General features: G+C 30.9%; 1 protein-coding gene across 2 annotated transcripts in view; it reads right to left on the reverse strand.

The window, feature by feature from the left end:
- The window catches only part of LOC117104936 (USP6 N-terminal-like protein), a 39592-nt gene that overhangs the window by 17015 nt on the left and 3299 nt on the right, over nucleotides 1-19278 (reverse strand). The window contains exons 2-7 of one of the 2 annotated variants that reach the window (XM_033245892.1): nucleotides 18754-18870; nucleotides 12897-12967; nucleotides 7171-7256; nucleotides 5164-5206; nucleotides 4653-4733; nucleotides 3669-3776 (exon numbers count right to left, since the gene is read on the reverse strand). In XM_033245892.1, the coding sequence (XP_033101783.1) occupies nucleotides 3669-3776; nucleotides 4653-4733; nucleotides 5164-5206; nucleotides 7171-7256; nucleotides 12897-12967; nucleotides 18754-18784 (420 nt within the window). In that variant the 5' untranslated portion in view covers nucleotides 18785-18870. Of the gene's footprint in view, nucleotides 1-3668; nucleotides 3777-4652; nucleotides 4734-5163; nucleotides 5207-7170; nucleotides 7257-12896; nucleotides 12968-18753; nucleotides 18875-19278 lie in introns of both variants that reach the window. The other variant, XM_033245891.1, reaches the window with a different exon arrangement.

A 19278-nucleotide genomic window follows, 5' to 3' on the forward strand; every position in this document is an offset into this window, starting at 1 on the left:
AAGCTTTTTAATATGTGTCCCAAGAACCTCACAACGCAAATTACCAAGAATGTTACCGTGAATTGCCTTTCTTGCAGTTTATTTGTACTGTAAGCACTATTGAATATAGGATAGCTGGACCTGAGCAATATAATAATAATGTACTTCAAAATTCAAAAGTCAAATCTAAAAATCTGCCAATCAAATCTGCTTTATATAGCCAGGCTCCGTAAAAAACATTTTTGATATGTTGTACAACAGATTTTCTACGACACAAAGACGGTGTTTGATGAAAAACTTGGGAACGCTTTAATGAGATACATTTTTGGAATTTTAAAAACAGGGGAAAAAAAGGGGCGTAACCACCCTTTTCCCACAGTTTTTTTATATTAAAAAATCTGTATCTTATTAACCATTTCCATGTTTACGTCAAACAACCTATACATTACATTACATTACAAAAATCAGATACAACATACAGTATCAACATTTTTTTTTTTTTTGGAACATGGCTTTAACAAATGTCTTAATTCCTTTACTTAAACTATACAGAGGTACATGTAAAGGGATAAACTCTAACTACTTTAATACAGTAAATGTATGATATATTGTACTGTAGATTACAAAGTGGAATCTGCGGCAGTAAAAGATTTTCCAACCTAATGTAGATGCGAAACCTAGTCTCTTGTTTTACAAGAAAACGACATAACCAACAGTGGCACTGGCCCTCTGTTGAGAATTTTATTCAAGTTTTCCTGCTCTTTTGTATGCATATAGTAGCACTACTTAATATAACAGTGAACCACTTGTTTAACAATTTCAATTCAATCCACAGGAAATATATTCTATGCAGGAGGAAGGAAAAATTAGAGAGAAAAAAAAAATTAGAGAAAGGACCTATCTGAGAAAGGAAAATGTATTTAAAATAAACAACTTAAAATTTGAATATGAAAGGGTTATGCATTTCTATTTGTACAGGCAGAGGTTTCATGACCTCACTAAAGGTTGTTAATGTAATTTGATACAAGTGAAGGATGATATAAATAAATGTGATCAGGAAGAACATTTGCAATTCAAAGCCTAATAGGTTATGGTCATGGTAGAATCATGTCAGGCGTGACTTAAGTCTGGTGCGAGTCTCATGCCTGGAGTGAATATGTTGAGTATAGGACTTTCAAAAAGCTACCTGGCCTCATGAAAGTTTGTATGGGATCATCAAAGTATACTTGCTATATAAACAATGGAGCAAGTATAATGTAAACACAATATAGAAAATCTTTAGGTCAGTGGTATAGATTATGTTGGAAAGAGTTTCCAGAATTAAACTAAATAAAGGAACCACACAAGACACTTCAAAAACTAAATCAAATTAATACTAATGATTAAGGACCACTGCAGCTCAAACATTTCACAGCATTATATTTAATAGAGATATTATATAGCAGGTGTTTATTATGATTGATTGATTTGATCTTTATTACTATAGCAACAAAGTTTAAATAAACTTAAAAAGGCCAATGGATATACATCAAACCTACATTATTGTCTAGTTGGGCTATAAAATTCCAGGTAGAATCAAAAGGGACCGACCGATACTAATCAACAACACTTCATCAAGCTGATCAATAACATATTGTTCAGGAAATAAATCAATGGTATAAACCCTTTTATAAAACTGGATTGTGACAATAATAAATATAGAATATATAGGTCACTTTTACTATTATCATCATACTTTATTATTCTGAACAAATGTAGAGGCGGTTTGGCGCAGTGGAAACGGTTATGGTTTCCCAACCCCAAGGTCGGGGTTTCAATCCTTTGTTGTGCATTTCACTTGAGTCCTTGAGCAAGCCACTTTATCTACATTGCTTCAGTCTACCAGCTGTATCAATGTGTACCAGCAAATTACTGGGAGTAACCTATGGTGGACTAGCATCCCACACAGGAGGAGCATCACTCTCTCATCTGCTTCACGCTACTTGAAACTGGAGATCAGCTCCAGTCCTATGGCCATAGCGGCTCTACAAGGATTTATTTATTCTGAACAGATATATCTATCATAGTATCATTTAGTATGCATAGATTCCAATTTTATAAATATGGAAGAGGGAAGTCCAAACCATACTAACGAACTGACATATTATTATTGATAGTGATCTTTATGGCAATGTATACTAAGTTAATGTAATTCAACTGTATATTCAATGTTTGTTTGAAGTGGTGATTTAGGAAAAGCTATGCACTTGTCTTGTATTTCAAGAACCTATGAGATGCTACAATCAGCCAGAGTAGAGTTCACTACTGTCATTGGTTATGATTTAGTGTATGCAGCCTCATCTGGACAAATTAATGTTTATTGTTGAAAAGCACTAGACATATATGAGTATGTTATTGTTTAAGAACATGTGGGATTGTCCCTTTAACAAGATAACACAGGACTGTCCTTTTAATATATTCAATTTCAATTTACTTTATATCAGATTTTTCCACATACAGTAAAAAACATTAGAAGAAAAAAATGCAAGATACAGTTAAGCAAATAAATAATCTACAAAAAAGCACTAATGCCCGTATTCTTAAAACAAACTTTAGTCGAACTTCGATCTAGAACTTCATTTAGTGCTAGTTGCATCTTTAACTTCAATTTGTATTCACAAACAATGTAGTCGAAGTTTTAACTACGACTAAATCAAGTCCTAGGAAGATGACTGGCAAGCCACGACTATCAAACTAACCAATGAAAAGGGCAAACTTTAATAGCAGACGAAATTTTAGAGATCCGGTAATGCGGATGAATATTAAGCTGCCGTCTGTGGTTCAAAAACGTATTTCCTCATAATTCATAATAGACCATCATTCCCTTAATTAATTTTCTATAATAATAACTATATTAGTTGTTAACATATTACAATAGAGAATTTGAACAGACACTGAAAATTTGCTTTCTTTGGAGAACTATTATAGTTGAGCCCGAGCGAGGGCGGCGCCATCTTTGTTGTTGTTATTGTGAAACTACGTGATCGCAAGGCGAGAGGATTTCGTGCAAATCAGGAACTATCGCATGTGGTTAGCAAAACATGTTAATTTCTCCTCCTGGAAGCTAAACTTGATGTCTCTTTTGTTTAACACACCGAAGATATATCAAACCTGCGTATACAATCGTTTTTATTTGTTTCACTTTATCGTGAGTTACAAAAAACACGTTTTTAGTGGGGTAAATATTTCAAGTCGGCGATTTAGCCTGACCCTAGGCTGACTAAAAAAATCGGCCTGCGGAGTTATCATTTTAGTCGAGGTTCACGTCATTTAGTCGTAGTGCTAGTCGAAGTTTGTTTCAAGAATACGAAATGACGTAATTTTAAAGTTTTAGCTCGAACTACGACTAAAGTTCGTTTTAAGAATACCGGGGTAAGTGTTGAAGTGTCTCATCCAAGATATGATGACGTCATAATATGGGACTTTCGCTATTATAAAACATGGGACCATCCCTTTGACATGATGTCACACAGAGCAATCTGTTTAACAAATGGGACTGTCCCTTTAAATGTGGAACATTCCCACTAAAATATGTGACTACCCCTCTAGGAATCAATGTTTGTGGACATAAAGTAAATCTGTCAAATGAAATTCATGGTCACTGTTGTAGTTAATCAAGTGTTAAGTGCTGTGGTCAGCAGAAAACATACCTCATAGATATTAGGCTGTTCTTGTTTGATTTTATTAATGTCCAAAAGCCTTATCCAAATATTTCCTCGTAATGAATCTGGAATCCCCTTATAAACACGTCGTGTCAACTGCAAACATATGATACAGTTTTTGAAAGTTAAAATAATCATAATATCTTAATAAATAACATTCAAAAATTCTGCAAAATGTTTTGGGATGTCATTTAAGACTTGTCTTGTCAAATAAAAACATATGACACAATTAAAAAAAAGTTAAAATAATCATCCATAACATTGAAATAATTCATAAAAATAAAACTTTAATTCAATATAAGGTAAAATAATTTTAACATTTATAAAAATAACATTCAAATAATTTTTTTATAATTTTGAATTTCCTTGCAGACTTCTGAAAGTATAAACACATGTCTGACTTAATAGAAATAGCATCTAAATTTAATTGAAATAAATTTGAAAAATGGAAATTAAGAATTAGTGAAAAAAAATTTAATTTGGAATATTTTAATGTGCTGTATGTTCATCTTAATCTTAAATTAAATATTTTGAAATAGAAATGTAGAATACGTAAAAAAACAGAATTTGAAAATTATTAAAAATGTTACATGCATAAATAGAATGAAAAGCAAATTATGAACTAGTCTTAAAAGGCACTGTGCAGAAAAATATTTAGATAACACTGCATGCTAATTCAAGCCAATCTTTGGGGGTTTTTTCAAAAAAATATTTTAATGGCTCTGCAATTGTTATGATGGTAAATTTTTGTAGATAAAAATCAGATAAAAACAATGTATGGTTGATAAATATACAGGCTATTACAGTGATGCAGAAACCCAAGGCACAAGGTACAAGATACTTTTTCTGTCAACGTCACCAATATGAATTATATTATATTATATGAAATTTTTCTTGATTGCTGAATGATGTTCAACTATATGAAAAATGTGTTTAATTTTAAAAAAAATCATTTTACTTGTGTTTGTTTACCTTTTCACTTGGGCAATACTTCTTCCATTGCTTTATCATTTTCATCCACTTGTCACGACGGTCTATTTCTGTTAATTTTGCCTAGCGGGATAAAATTTTTCATTGCCGATAAGATAAATAGTTTTAATAATTCCTCGTTACCTCATTCTGACCTTTCTTCATCTTTCATTTAAAAATAAATGGAAACAAATTCTGGTATAATTTTCAACTTCCTTCTTTTCATCCTGTTTTCTACTTCTAACATTTTATTCATTCTTCTCTTTATACCTATTTCTTTTATTTAGCTATTTCTTTATCCATTTTTTTCCTTTTCTTCATTTTTTTCCTTTGTTTTCTCTTTGTACACATTTAAGAAACAACACATTTTCAAACAAAGTTTCATCACAACAAATTCTAATTAAATTTAAGTACCGGTAAACATATTAAAATTTGCAGAAACTACAATACACCAGACAATGACTAAAAAAACAAGAGCCATAAATATATTTAATCATGTTGTTCACAAATTTACCCTTTTTTCCTCTTCTGATAGAGTTTCCGGAATAAATTCTTTACTGTGGTAGGAAAAACACACAAAAAATTGTTAAATAATATTCTATTCACAAAAAAAAGCTTCATTTTCAGATATGTTTTGAAATTAAAACTGTATAATTATATAATATATATCTAAAAACAGCATTATGTTAAGTATACACCACAGAAGGAAGATAATATTGCATTATATTTTATAAACAATCTACCAGAAAAATCTGTACATCTTTATAAGCAGTTCTTAAAATACACTATATTAAATATGTTTCTGGTTCATATACTAAGACAATTAAATTTTATGGCAGTCATGACAACAAGAATATATAATACACTATTATATAAATAATGTTGACATATTTTTAGATTTAATATGCATCGTGAAATTGCCTGAATACAAAGACACAGTAGCAAAGCCGTGCCCGATTATCAATGACTTAATTTAATTACCCATGTCTAATTGCACAGTGATCAATTGTATAATCTCTTAATGTCTAAATGCTTTTTGGATATCATGGAATTTTCTCCTAATTATACTTGGATAAGAATTGGCTTACAGTATCTACAAATTATAATACAAGACTTTAACATCATCCTGAGCATTAATTATAACTAGATACAGTATGTATGTGCACTATAAATCTGATTTTATTAATTAATTAAAAAAGTTACTTATTTGGCAATTATAATTATGAATTGAAATAATAATTTCATATATTTAGATTACATATTCAGAAATGCCTCATGATATTGTATTAATATTGTATTTACTCACATTGTCATAGTGTGAAATAAATGCGAAAAACAATTTTACCAATGCATTTGAACGGTATTATTTTATTCATAATATAATTATTTCATATAAAATTATACTATATACTTATATATTATTAAATATCCAAGTTTTTTTATTTGCATAATTTGTATACAACAAAGTACAAGATTGCATAATTATGAATATTTTATCATTATCATAACTTAATAATCACATTGTACATTTCATGAAATATGACTCCTGTTAATTAGAATGAAATAACCTACCAGTTAATGTATGAATTAATCATAATAGTGGGAAACATTGTAGCATGGAATATGTGGAATAATGCCATAATATTAGGTATAGCATATTAATGTATTTTGAAATTTCCTTGTAAAAAAAGAACAAAGCGCAGAATAATTTGAATATTGTCATATTATGTATATATCCAAAAATGGTAAACATACTCCTTTTGTATGGCTGTTTCAAAAACCTTTCTGATTGTTTATTCAATTACTAATATTGACACGGATATGATTGCTATTGGCAGTAATATACAGGCACCATAATTTATGTCATGTAAAACAACATAATGCGTACATTGTGTTACAGATGTATTTCAAATTAATTGTTTTACACTAGGGTTAATCAAAATACGAAAAACAAATTTTTCACAATTTTATTTTATTTGATGAATAAATCACAATAATGAATTGGCTAAATTATGGTAATTTATGTTCTTGAAAAAAAATCTATGTATATTTACTGTATGAATTGAATATGTACACAAAATGTATGAGGGTACAGTATACTGTTCCATATTTCATGAATGTGACATATATTCTGTGTAAAACACTATCACGTGCTTATGGGGACACAGTTACGCCATGGGACATTTTGAGTATTTGAAATGCGCCTCATTGACAGATCTCTTCTCAATCTCCCTTCCCCACGTCTTGGTATGTATATTTACGTATGTGTGTGTATGCAGGTATGTATTGTTGTGGTTGTGAGCATGTATGTATGACACAGTAAATCGGTAAGAATAACAATCATTTTTATGTTAAATACTGTTTGTAGATTGAGACGTGATTATTAGAAAAATTGAGAATGTTTATAGTACTACACATGAGAGAGAGAAAGAGAGTAAACGAGGACACACTTGGCAATCAAACATATTGGTGCTGCGAGGACAAAACATCCCTGGATGCTGCAGGGCTTAGACCTACTTACTGGAGGAAGCCGAACCTGTCCGTCACTTTATAGATGATGAAGCCGGAGTCTTCCCATGCATCGCTTTCTGCAGTCTCATCAAAGCCCTTAAAAACAAAAAAAAATAATTATGCAAGTTAAATACAATAATAATTTTTTTTTTAAATAACACCATACATTAACCATTGGGTACATATGAAAACCAACAAAAAACATTATTTATTACATTTCTATTAATATTGTTAACACTCTGACCACCAGGGGTTTAAAAAAATAGTACCAGCAACCGCCAGACTTTTTAGCAAATTTTAACACTTTGCCAAAGCTTGTTGAGAGTAAGTATGTGATCAGATTGACATGTAGTGAATACTCCAAGAACTAACAACATTTTAGCTTTACAATGGTACCAAACACTTTATTCTAATCACAATCTCTGACCTGTAACAGTAAAATGAAAATGACACACTTTTAGATATTTACGCAATTTCGCACATTGAAGTTAAGAAAATCGCGATTTCGTGAAAGTAAAGTAATACCGCTCTACGCTAATGTAAACAAACAAATAGTGAAATACTTACGGTCCAGACTGAATATAGTGTTTAAATTGTTAGTACATGTTTGTAATTACCCCATCTATTGGATTACGTAAAAAAATCTGAAACACGGAGATCTCCGTGTTTAGCGGTCAAGCGTTGCGTTACCAAACATGGACATCTCCTTGTTTGGTGGGCGGTGTTAATGTGTACTGTATAATAACTATTAACTAGAAATTGCAAATTGCAAGTGAAGTGCTGCGAAGTACAACTGCATAAAATGTTCTTCGAACAAAATTATTTATGCGAGTCAAGTGAAAATAATGAATAATAAAAATATAACAAACCCAGCACGACCCATTGTCTATATTTCTACGTTTAATCGGCTCATGTCTCAGCCACAATATTTTGAGGACAATATTATTTACGAACCCAGATAAACTTATTTACTAGCCTATTTCAACGTGCTAATTATTACATTTAGGCGACGCTTGTTGTAGACTGGCATAGTGTTTGCGGAAATAAATACCATTTGATACACATGCGCAGATCGATTCGCCAGCAGCGAGTCATCGCCAGCAGCAGCGAGCCATCGCCAGCAGAGAGATGTCACTGCAGCAAAACACTATTGTACCGACGCTGTTCTAATAATATAGGAAACCTAGAAATATAGTAAAAACGCTGAATAGTACTCCAGCGTCGCGACATGCCGACGTTGGTACGAGTAGGTTAGTCTACAAACGTCGCCTAAAGTAATTGATTTTACCCGGCAGAACGAAAGAAGGAAACTCTGCTTTTCAGTTGTCTCAGACGATTGATTTTTGACAAACAATGACCTTTCAGAGGTCAAATTGCTGTCAAGAATATGAATTGGCTGCTTCGCAGCAATTAATTATATTAATGAATTTAACAACACATTCTGTAACAACAGCAAGCAAATAATTAAACTAATATTCCTGCACCAAACTATGGCTCAGTGAAGAACCTACTGTACTGTACATTCTCAAGGCTCTTTTCAAAACTATGCTGTAAAACACTGGTGTACAGGAAGTTAATTCATTTTTTTTAAATCATGATATTCAATAATTCTACTAGCAGTACCAGTAAGTAGCTGCAATAAGTTACAGACTTGGCAGCCACCATGCGATTCGCTCACAAACCAAAATCCTCTTCACTTTTTATGAGGAATAAAAATTTTATAGTTTGGTCTAATTGCCTTCTGAATATATTTTATTTTTGTAGCATTAGCGACATGTCCTATTTCACAAAAAAAAAAAAAAAAAAATGTAGAAAATACTAGTACAATTTTTAGGAAAAAAAATATTTCACTCAAAACAATTTACAGTTATAATCATATTTTACCATTTGATATAAAAAAACACAGTATATTAGAACAATATTTACCATATTAAATTGCTTCTCTAAACACATTGGCTACCTGTTTGTATACCTGAGACCATTCAAGCAACATATAATATGCTAATATAATGAAGGAAATCAAATCATCTTCATCATCAGTTGGCCAATCATATATCTACTAGGTGTGATGTCATCTAAGGTACAGGTCTACACATACTATAACCTACTTCTTCATTTCATCTCAAGCTTGGAAATTCTACAATGCAGATATGATGTAAGGATACTTGAGTTGAGAGGGTGAGCTGTCACACTTGGCACTAGCATCCAAGGTGAACAAGTAGACTGTCAATTTAGCATTTAACATTGTATATTTAATGCATTATGCTGATTACTGAACTACTAATAGAATAACTCGTTAAGAGATGTATGTTGGAGACTTGTTAAGTACTGCATACTAATGCCTTAACCTCAATGTACCTGAACTTAATTTTAATAAGTTGTGACATCATTATTTGAACTTCAACATTTTTTTCAAATCCAAATCTGTGCATTAATTTTTCATTAGTGCAAAGAGGTCAAACAAACGTGTCACTGATGTTTGTAGGCTATAGTTTTGCTTGCATGGACCGTACAGGACAAGGCAGGCAGTTGCTTACCCACCATTTGTTGACAAGTGGTAACTGTAAACATTACATTTATACAGCTAACGACCATTAGCAGATGACACAGATTGTGTAAAAATATTATTTATATAACAAAACATCAGTTCCATAAATCCACAGACTTACAATTGCAAAAAAAAATAAATTCAAAAATCTACCAAAAATACACCTACCAGATTCTTTGACTGAAAGTGAATTCTATTATCTTGATCGGAAATCATGTTCTAGTGTTTGGATACTAGCTACTATTTTGCTTCAACAACACAGATTTATATTCAATCACCAATGAATAATTGATCTTCCATTTAACCACAGGGAATTTAAACCACAAATATTATTACACATATTGCAACCATTTTCCGGAAGCTCTATTCATATAAGGTTATGGACAGGAAAACTAACTTTTCTATTATTAGCAATGTGACAAAATTGGTTATTGATTTTTTAATATATATTTTAGTTAAAAGGATCATAAGATATAAACTTCTGACACCACTTTAAACAATTTAATCAGAAGATGAGAAAAAAAAGGAGCCTTTCTAATTAATATTTTGGTCGGTTGGAGGTTGGTAGGGTTCTGATCGATTAGAAACAAACATCTTCCATTTATTTTATTATTTTTGTATATTATTTTTGTATAAACACGTTTTTAATCTAAAAATTATATGAATTAAATTCAGTAAATTGTCAATTACCAACTACAGCAACTATCAATTTTTGGCTGTTCCCAGGAACTGGCGAATCGCGATTTTGGCACCAAAATTTTTATTTCAGATTTCAATAACATACAATACATTCCAAAGAACATTTTGTCCCAATGTCAAATTCGTATCATAATTAATTAACTAATTACACTAACTAATCATATGGGGAATAAAGATTACTTTAGGATTATATGGCACACGAAGTGGCGAATACCACTGAGCAGCGGTCAATGCCTCAACTACAGTAAATACAGTAGCAAATACTTCAAACAGCACAATTTATAGACCTATGAGCTATGAGAAACAAGAGCTAGAAAAATCTAAAATCAAACAATTTAGATTATGATGGATTCGGTCAATTGCAGTTAATAAGACAATGGTTAGCAAAGCTCCTAACATGTGAAGAAAAAAATGAAAGAAATATCAGAACAATATAGGCCTAGACCGTCGGCAAGTGGTGGAAGATATCCTATAGGCCAACAAATAAAATATTAATTGCCAACCTGATAGCAGGCCAACATTATGATTTTAGCAGTATCTGAACATCATACAATAGGCCACTGGCGTATCTAGGGGCTGCGGAACTCCATTCACCCTTAACAATACACGCTCACCTCAGTCTTCTCCTCCCCCACCATTGTAAATATTCGAAACCAAACAAAATCAAATTAGATAAAATCACCTTATTTTGCGAGCTTATTATCCCTTTACTAGTCATCGATTACCCACTTAATGTACAACTTCAAATTTGCGCCACCCTACCAGCTCCCCATTACACGCCTCCTACCTATATATACGCCAGGCCCTAATAACAAACACTAGGCCTAATCTACTTTAATAGGCCAATTTATGATAGCTTTATTAATGATACAATTTGAATGAAACACACAAAAATTAAGAGTTAGATAACAGAAATTTTTAATGTGATCTATTATTGATTAACTTATAAACAAAATTAACAGAAATGTTAATATTATAATAACAGCATTATCAAAATCAACATAATTATGTCCATATAAAACTTGTTTTTTAATTAAACATTTATCTGATTTACACCGTTTTTTAAATAAATTTTATTGTAAATTATAGGATTATATTTATCCACATAATTCATGTTTTCTATGTTTTTAGGTATTTAACAATAGTGGCCTCATGCTCTTAATTAAACTACAGTAAAACACCACCAATATGTGGGTTTGTGTATAATATGCAAATACAAATGCGACAACAGCAAATACCGCGTATTGATAGCAGCACAGTGTAATATTGTTCTCAAAAAGTGACGAATATCCGTCGAAAACCGCATACACTGCCAATAATGTCATAAGTAATGTTCCCACGAACATCTTAATTAGCTAATTAATAATTAAATGGGAATAATAACAACATAACAACTACAATTTATTAATATATTTTACATAATATATATAAAAAGAATTCTGCTATGATTATTTTTTTCTTGTCAGAAATTTGCAAAAAAAAGCGCAAAAATTTCAATCGCGATTTGCCGGTTCGTGGAAACAACGATGAATTATACTATTAATAAAAAAACAACATTTATGTTTACTTTTTAATGTACAGCATACAGTAGGATGGATTCTGTTTTTTAGCCTGGTATTTGGGACTCGCCCAACACTGTAGGAGTAGTACTGCGTGCACCCAAGTGTGTAGGCATACACAGAAGAACAAAGGTTGATCTAGTGCTATAAATGTGGGTTTGTTGGCCCCATTGTTGATAACAAAATGCGTATCGCAATCTGTTGTAGAATTATACATTCTTTCCTACATCAAACATACTTCTGACTGTAATCCTAGAAAGCTTTTTAGTTAGTTTTTTTAGTTAGCCTTTATTGCATTGTGGACCTACTCAAATAAAACACGAACAGAAACTACACCATATATTCTAAAGCCTACAGTACAAACAATACAACGAATTGAAAATAACAGTTTGTTGTAAGGAGCCATCCTCTGAAAACCCTTCTTTTTTTTGACAAAGTACAGGAAATACTGTACATTAATTCATTAGTTTGAAAATCTGTGATGGCCGGTCGGCGATTATTTTTCTTTTTTAACTGCAGGCCGCACTTTAACAGTTGATTGCTAACCATTATCCAATCTATTCATTTTGGTAGGTAATATGGTAACTAGTAGGCTTAAAATTCAAGGATTTTTTTGTTTTCTTAATGCTCTGTCCTGGTATAATTTTTGTATGGCTTGTCGTGGCTATACCAAACTAATTCTATTCTTACAGATGTGCAATATCTATTGTGAATGATGGTTTCAAGCAAGATTAATTACTAAACATTATCATTAATAAAACCGTAATGACAATATTATAGTGAATACTAGACCAGAAATAATGTACTTTGATGTACATTAACATCAAAGAAAGTGAAGTGTTGCTTGACAAATTAAAATGATATAATTTGAAATATTATTTTGTAACATTCCTTGTCTGTCAATTGGATAAAATACCATGTTTTACTTACTTTTTCATATTTTTGAACAATCTCTGCTCGCTCCTTATTGGCTCTCTCAATCAAATCTTGGTCCATGTAATCTGAAAAATTTATGGGAAAAAAAAACAACCCTGAAATGAATGAGGTTTTCCTACTACAAAATATGTTTTTGCAGTTTTATTAAAATAGTTATAAATGAGTTTAAATATCGACCACTAAAGACTATCAACAAGGTTAACTATTCAAAATACAGTCATGCGTGTCATTAGAATGTATAGTACCTTCTAAAAGGTCCACCACCAAGTAATATTTTTAATATTTTAAAAAAATCAAACCAAGTAATCTACTTACAATAAAGTTTAAAAAGTAGACAAAGTGTAACTTATTAAACCTCTCAATCATGGACCAAATGCCCAAAGGCATTTTAAAATATACTTAATTTTGGTTCATTACATTGAGTCAACCAACCAAGACATTGGAATTATAACTTCATTATGTAACTTTTAAGGTTCTTCTCATTATCTGTTAATTATTGTTAATTCTTGAAATATGTGAGCAACATGTCAAAATAGTATTTCTGAATTAGCATTATTATAGCTCCAAGCAGGCACACTTAAAATATCGCTCAAATTGCAGTGCATTAGATGAACCTTCACTTCATTAATCCATACATGAATATGTTGGGTCTTTTAGCTTCTGTATAGATGCAATGTTTTTTTTTAAAAAAAACCTAACTTTGAATGAGAAGTTAAATTTTTAGGATCTTTTCTCAGTAAAGTTAAAACTGTTCGTTTCCTTTTTAATTTTGAAATAATGTTGATCTGGTACAATTTTCATATACTGTATTTGTAAGGTTACGTTTGGGGATCTTTTCTTGGTAAAGTTAAAATGTTTTCCTTATTAATTTTTGAATATACTGTTATTCTGTTCAATTTTGCTATACTGTATTATAAGGTCACAGAATAAAATGAAATTGCAAAAAAAAAGATGCACAAATGCAAATATTATTTTCTGTGTGCATTACAAAGTACTTAGTTTTAGTATTTATTCACAACTTGCTAAGTACAAGTACTTTAAGAACATGACACACAACTTAAGACTGTATGTGCCAAAATATAATTAATCATCCTTTTAATTCTCATAATGTATAACAACTTAATTAAAGAACAGGCTTCAATAGTACAGGTACTGTACATTATTAGATGTGCCTGCGAGTTATTAAATACAAAAAGTTAGCACTACAGTAAGTCACAACAGTACACTGTAATAGTGATATCATCACTCACATATTGAGCTTGTCTCTAAGAATGACATGGATGAAAGCCTAGAAAGTGGGATTTCTGAGTCATTATCATCAAACATCATCAGCATCATTACTATCAACAATATCATAACCACCAACAACTGTAGCTGTAATCAACACTCACAGTCACATTAATGTACATTAAGGCATTCAGTTAACTAATGTAATATTGGTCTTGCATACAAATAACATTGGTAATAAATCATAATTACTGGCAAACACTTCCATACTCTGATAGAATTTTTTTTTTTTATACAGAAAAATATTGTTTGCCTCAGAATTCTAACTTGAGACTGCCTACATGAATTCTGATTGGTTGCTTTACTAATTGAGATACAGATATAGTATGAAGCCAAGTTGAATGAAATAATCCCTTAGAATTATTTTTCCAGTGGTAGCTTGTACAGTTCCATGTTTGAGTTATAAAATGTCCTCTGGGGACAATTTTATTAAAAATAATATTTTTTATTACTATAACCAACATATTCATTTTAAAAATTAACATCCCAAAGAGCTACAACAATAAAAATTTGTATCAGGGGTATACTAAGACAGTGCAAATATTTGTTTCAGATTAGCAACATGCTTTTTCAATTATTAGTATCCAAAAAGGTACAGATTCATGAAATATAATATTCCCAGCAAAGGAACTGCTTGAAGATCTATTTTTATACGTTCACGATCCTTAAAGATGACCAGTAAAGTACTGTGAACATATCAATAACATCTGTTCACTGTGAACCTCTATGCAGCTGAATTTGTGGTGACGTATAGCAGTAACAACGGTACCAAATTACATTTGGATGGTACAAAACGCAGAGATGGTTAGACAACATTCCCAGTCTAGTAATTTCAATAGCAAGTCTTTTACTGTACAGCTTAGTAGGCCTACACTGAAGCTGTGGTATAAATTTCCTTTCATACTTAAATCCTGAGATATAAATAAATAATCGTAAATAATCTACGTTTAATTTGGTAGTCGATATATATTTTACCCAAGACAACTTTCCCATTGCGGTGCGCCCATTCACGTTTACATTGAACACCTACTGCATCCACAATTTTGCTAGCTTGCTCCATGCAGCTTTTGTTTTCTGACGTGTTGAGTCCAACAATTCTAATATTGTTTCTGCTCGAGAACCTCTCTTCCTTGTTTATGAGAAGAGGCAATTATGATTTTAATATAGGTAATATTTAAGAAATAAACTAATAACTAATAGCTAGCATCAAATTCACCAGGACTTAGTTAAATTGTTAATATAAATTACACCATTTATTCTTTTACTTACTGTGGATTGAATTGGTGGTAGAGTGGGGAAATGAGCAAAAATAAAAAATTCAAATGCATATTCAATTAGTTTATCAAGTTTCTAATTTGAAATTATAAACCGTAAACCAGCGTAGGCCTACTGTACTGTCGCTAATGTTCAACTGAGTAATCAGTGTAGAATGTGGCACTATTGTATACTTTAGTACACAGAAGCTGTACACTTTTACTGATAACTTGGGCAATTATAGTAAGTTGATTCCAGTAAATGTCAACATATCATTTTAAAGCTTATAATGTGGAGAATACGATTTAAAAAGTCAATTTTCTTGTTTTAGTCACTGGTGCTACTTTTGGCATGGCAAGCCCCGAATAAGAACCTTCACATTGTAGTTTTGAAGATATTGAATGAATGGTTATTTTTCAACATGAACATGTTATGAAAAGTTGAAACTGGCAGAGTATCAGTATGATATATATCCTCTTAAAAATTAATGTTTACAGCATTCTGCGACAATTAAAACAGCTGCATTGAACATTATAAACACAGGCTAAACAACAAATCCAAGATACAAGAACACAGTATTGTAACAAGTCACCTTGTTTCTAATGTACTGTATGACTATCATTCCCAGAGCCATTCACCACCTCACCTTTCAAAAAAAAAAAATCAACAAAAAACATCAACTTCTAAATCTGAACAAACTTTGCATACTTTACAGGGATAAGCAATTTATCTGCAAAGCTACTGTAGGCAACGAGTATCCCTTGTTAAATTTCCACTTCCCTATTAACTCTTGCCAACATATGTAATGCATTAATCATCACACTTGATATGACATAAAGATCTGTCTGCACAACTTACTGTGTGTATTGATGTAGTACATTATATTTTTTAAATGTCCTCAACTTGAAAATTAATAATTTTTAATAAGATAATACAATATAGTTGATTGTCTTGAATAGACACCAAAATAATGCCCTCACCTTACAACTAATAATTTAAACATATATTCTGTAATAAAGTTGGTTGATAGTTAAACAAATTTTTCAATTGAGTTTGGAAGGAAATTTTTAAGTGAGAATATGTAAGGATTTATGGAGAACAGAGTGGTTAATATATACTGTAACTTACATTACAATCTTAAACAATATGGATATTTCTAATATTTTTTTAACTTCAAATAAATACTGCAGTTATGAGTAAAAATGTAATTAGAATTAGTGTTTTCTTTAGCCTGATATTAACTCGGTCATAATGCCTATAATATCATATAGTATTCTAATGATGGGTGCGGACATGCAAAAGAAAGTATTCTATTGCAATCATATCAGTCAATTACTGTACATGGAAGAACCCCATCAACTGAATACTAGATTCCAATTTGCATAGCTTGTGTAACATAAACTTAATTACAGATAAACTAATCCATGAGAGGTTCATGACATTTTCATATCTAGCTTGAAGCAAAATAAGTTCATGACTCGATTACATCCAAGTTGAAGCCTAAAAGGTTCATGACTTCTTCCAATCCCTTATAAAGTGAACTTAACCAATCACATGTATATTTTCTTGATCACCAGGATAATGTAACTGACAGATAACATGGGTTAAATCAAAGATCAAAAGGCATACAGTAATGCCATCAATTAACATTTGAAACAATAATAAATTTACAATGGTAAGATGTTGGGATGTAATACATATTGATTGTATTGGATATACTGTATAATCAACAGCTCCGACAATTGTATGAGAAAAACAATATATTTATGATAGGTGTCTTTGTGAGTAATTTAATGTTTGGCATATTTTCTCAGGATCATAAATTACATTCTTCTTTTTAATCACATTTCAGTATTTCATCAATCATTGAATATAAAGTGATTAGTTGAATGCATAGGTCAAGGGCTTATATCTGATTCACACATAAATGTACATGAACGTCAAATACAGTAATGTTTACATAATGTGCATTCATGTGCATAACCAATGTAACAATTTGTAGCCTTATTTTACATTTTGCTAGATTTTTGCATGAGTGAATTGGATTGCTTTTCTGTGAAATAAGTTTAATAATAATGTTATTATTTATTTTAAGTGAAGAGTTTCTTTTTAAACAACAAAATTTTACTTTTATTATAGTAAGTCAAAATAAAATTACTTGAACATTTAATAAATAATTATAGTGAAACAATTTAAGACTTCACATAAAGTGTACCTTTTAAGTTACAATACCTGCATGTCATACTATAAAATACAGTATTCATTTTTTTCTCTAAATATTATGGCATTTAGAATAAGAATTTACTTTCTATTCTACTATATAAGCCTACCACAATAAAAAATGGAATATCATAACACTAAATAAACTACCAAGAAGTGCCTGCAAGTCCCTGGCATAGAGATGGGAGTTGGTATTCCAAATATAGATTGGTATGTTTAGATAGATACTTGTACAGTACTGTAATCATTCATCAGCAATCACACCCACAAAGTGTTGTTGAATAAACAATAATTCACTGGTTTCAGTTTGCTTATTGTTGATTACACTGTATGAGCTCCATATTTGGAAGATTATAATAAAAGGAACTGAAAGTAGAAGGAATTCTTCAATGCGGTACAAGATCTAATATGGAATAACTTCGTTGAAGTAATATTTTTCTAAACATTTAAAAACTGTAATTCATTGTACAAGTACACTTGAATATTATTTTGATTTTAATGCAAATAAAAAACTTTTATGTTATAGCATCATTTTAGTGTCAGTCGGTAGGAAAAAAAATTATTATTATTTAAACTATTGTTTACACTATATTTTCAACCATCATAAAATCATAACATTCAATCTGTATTTACTATTAGTCATATTGTAATAGTCAAATCTTTCATTATCACATCTTGTCATTAAAAGGTTAGTAGGTGTATCTCACTATAGTACATTCCCCAGTGGCTTGGATCATTGCCAGGGGCTAACAAATAAACCACAGTAAAGTTTCCAGTCAGATAGAACAATCATATGTCAAAAATACAGATTAAAATGATTTATTCACTGATTGATTGATTGATTGATTGATTGATTGATTGAATTGTGATAAACACCTAGAAATTACCATGCCTTTTATAAAAAAAATTTCATAATATTATATAAGGAATAATCCCTCAGAATTTCTATGTAGGACCTATTTATATTTTTGGAGTGGAGTTATTTTGTTCTTGATCATTTTTTACTTTTATTAAGCCTAAGTTGAGCACAGGACTTGTAGGATAGTACATAGGATAGATAGGTCACTACAACCAACATGCCATATCTTACCTTCCATGTTAATCTGGAATTGATTCCTCATTGATGGCAATGCGATGGTATCAACTAGAGTACCCGCTGGGAGTACATAGGTCTATACACAGAAAATGCACCTTGATATATCAATCTCTACCTAAAAATAAATACGACAATACTGTACATTAGTCAAAGGTATAATACACAATATACTAATGATCATATTATATACTGTAATTTAATAACAAGGATTTAAACTTAGATTCACAATTTACAATTGGGGGTTACTGTGCAAAGCACTTGCAACTCTGGTTCAGTGTGCGTCGTTCACCCGCACTTTGAGTTTTCTGCAATAATATTGTAGTTATTGTTAAATTACATAATTTATTTAAAATACAATTTCACACAATAAAAATGTCATCAACAACATCAAAAAGCTCAAATACTATAGTAAAAAAATAATAGATGCACAAAAAAATGTAACAATTAGAATATGGATAGCAGGGGAGAGCTCTATATTAAAGCACTATTAACAGTCAGATATAGGTACTGCCACCTAAT

The sequence above is a fragment of the Anneissia japonica genome, unplaced genomic scaffold, assembly GCF_011630105.1.
Source record: "Anneissia japonica isolate Jap-2015-1 unplaced genomic scaffold, ASM1163010v1 scaffold287834_len5846547_cov211, whole genome shotgun sequence".
In the NCBI taxonomy this organism is placed as follows: domain Eukaryota; kingdom Metazoa; phylum Echinodermata; class Crinoidea; order Comatulida; family Comatulidae; genus Anneissia; species Anneissia japonica.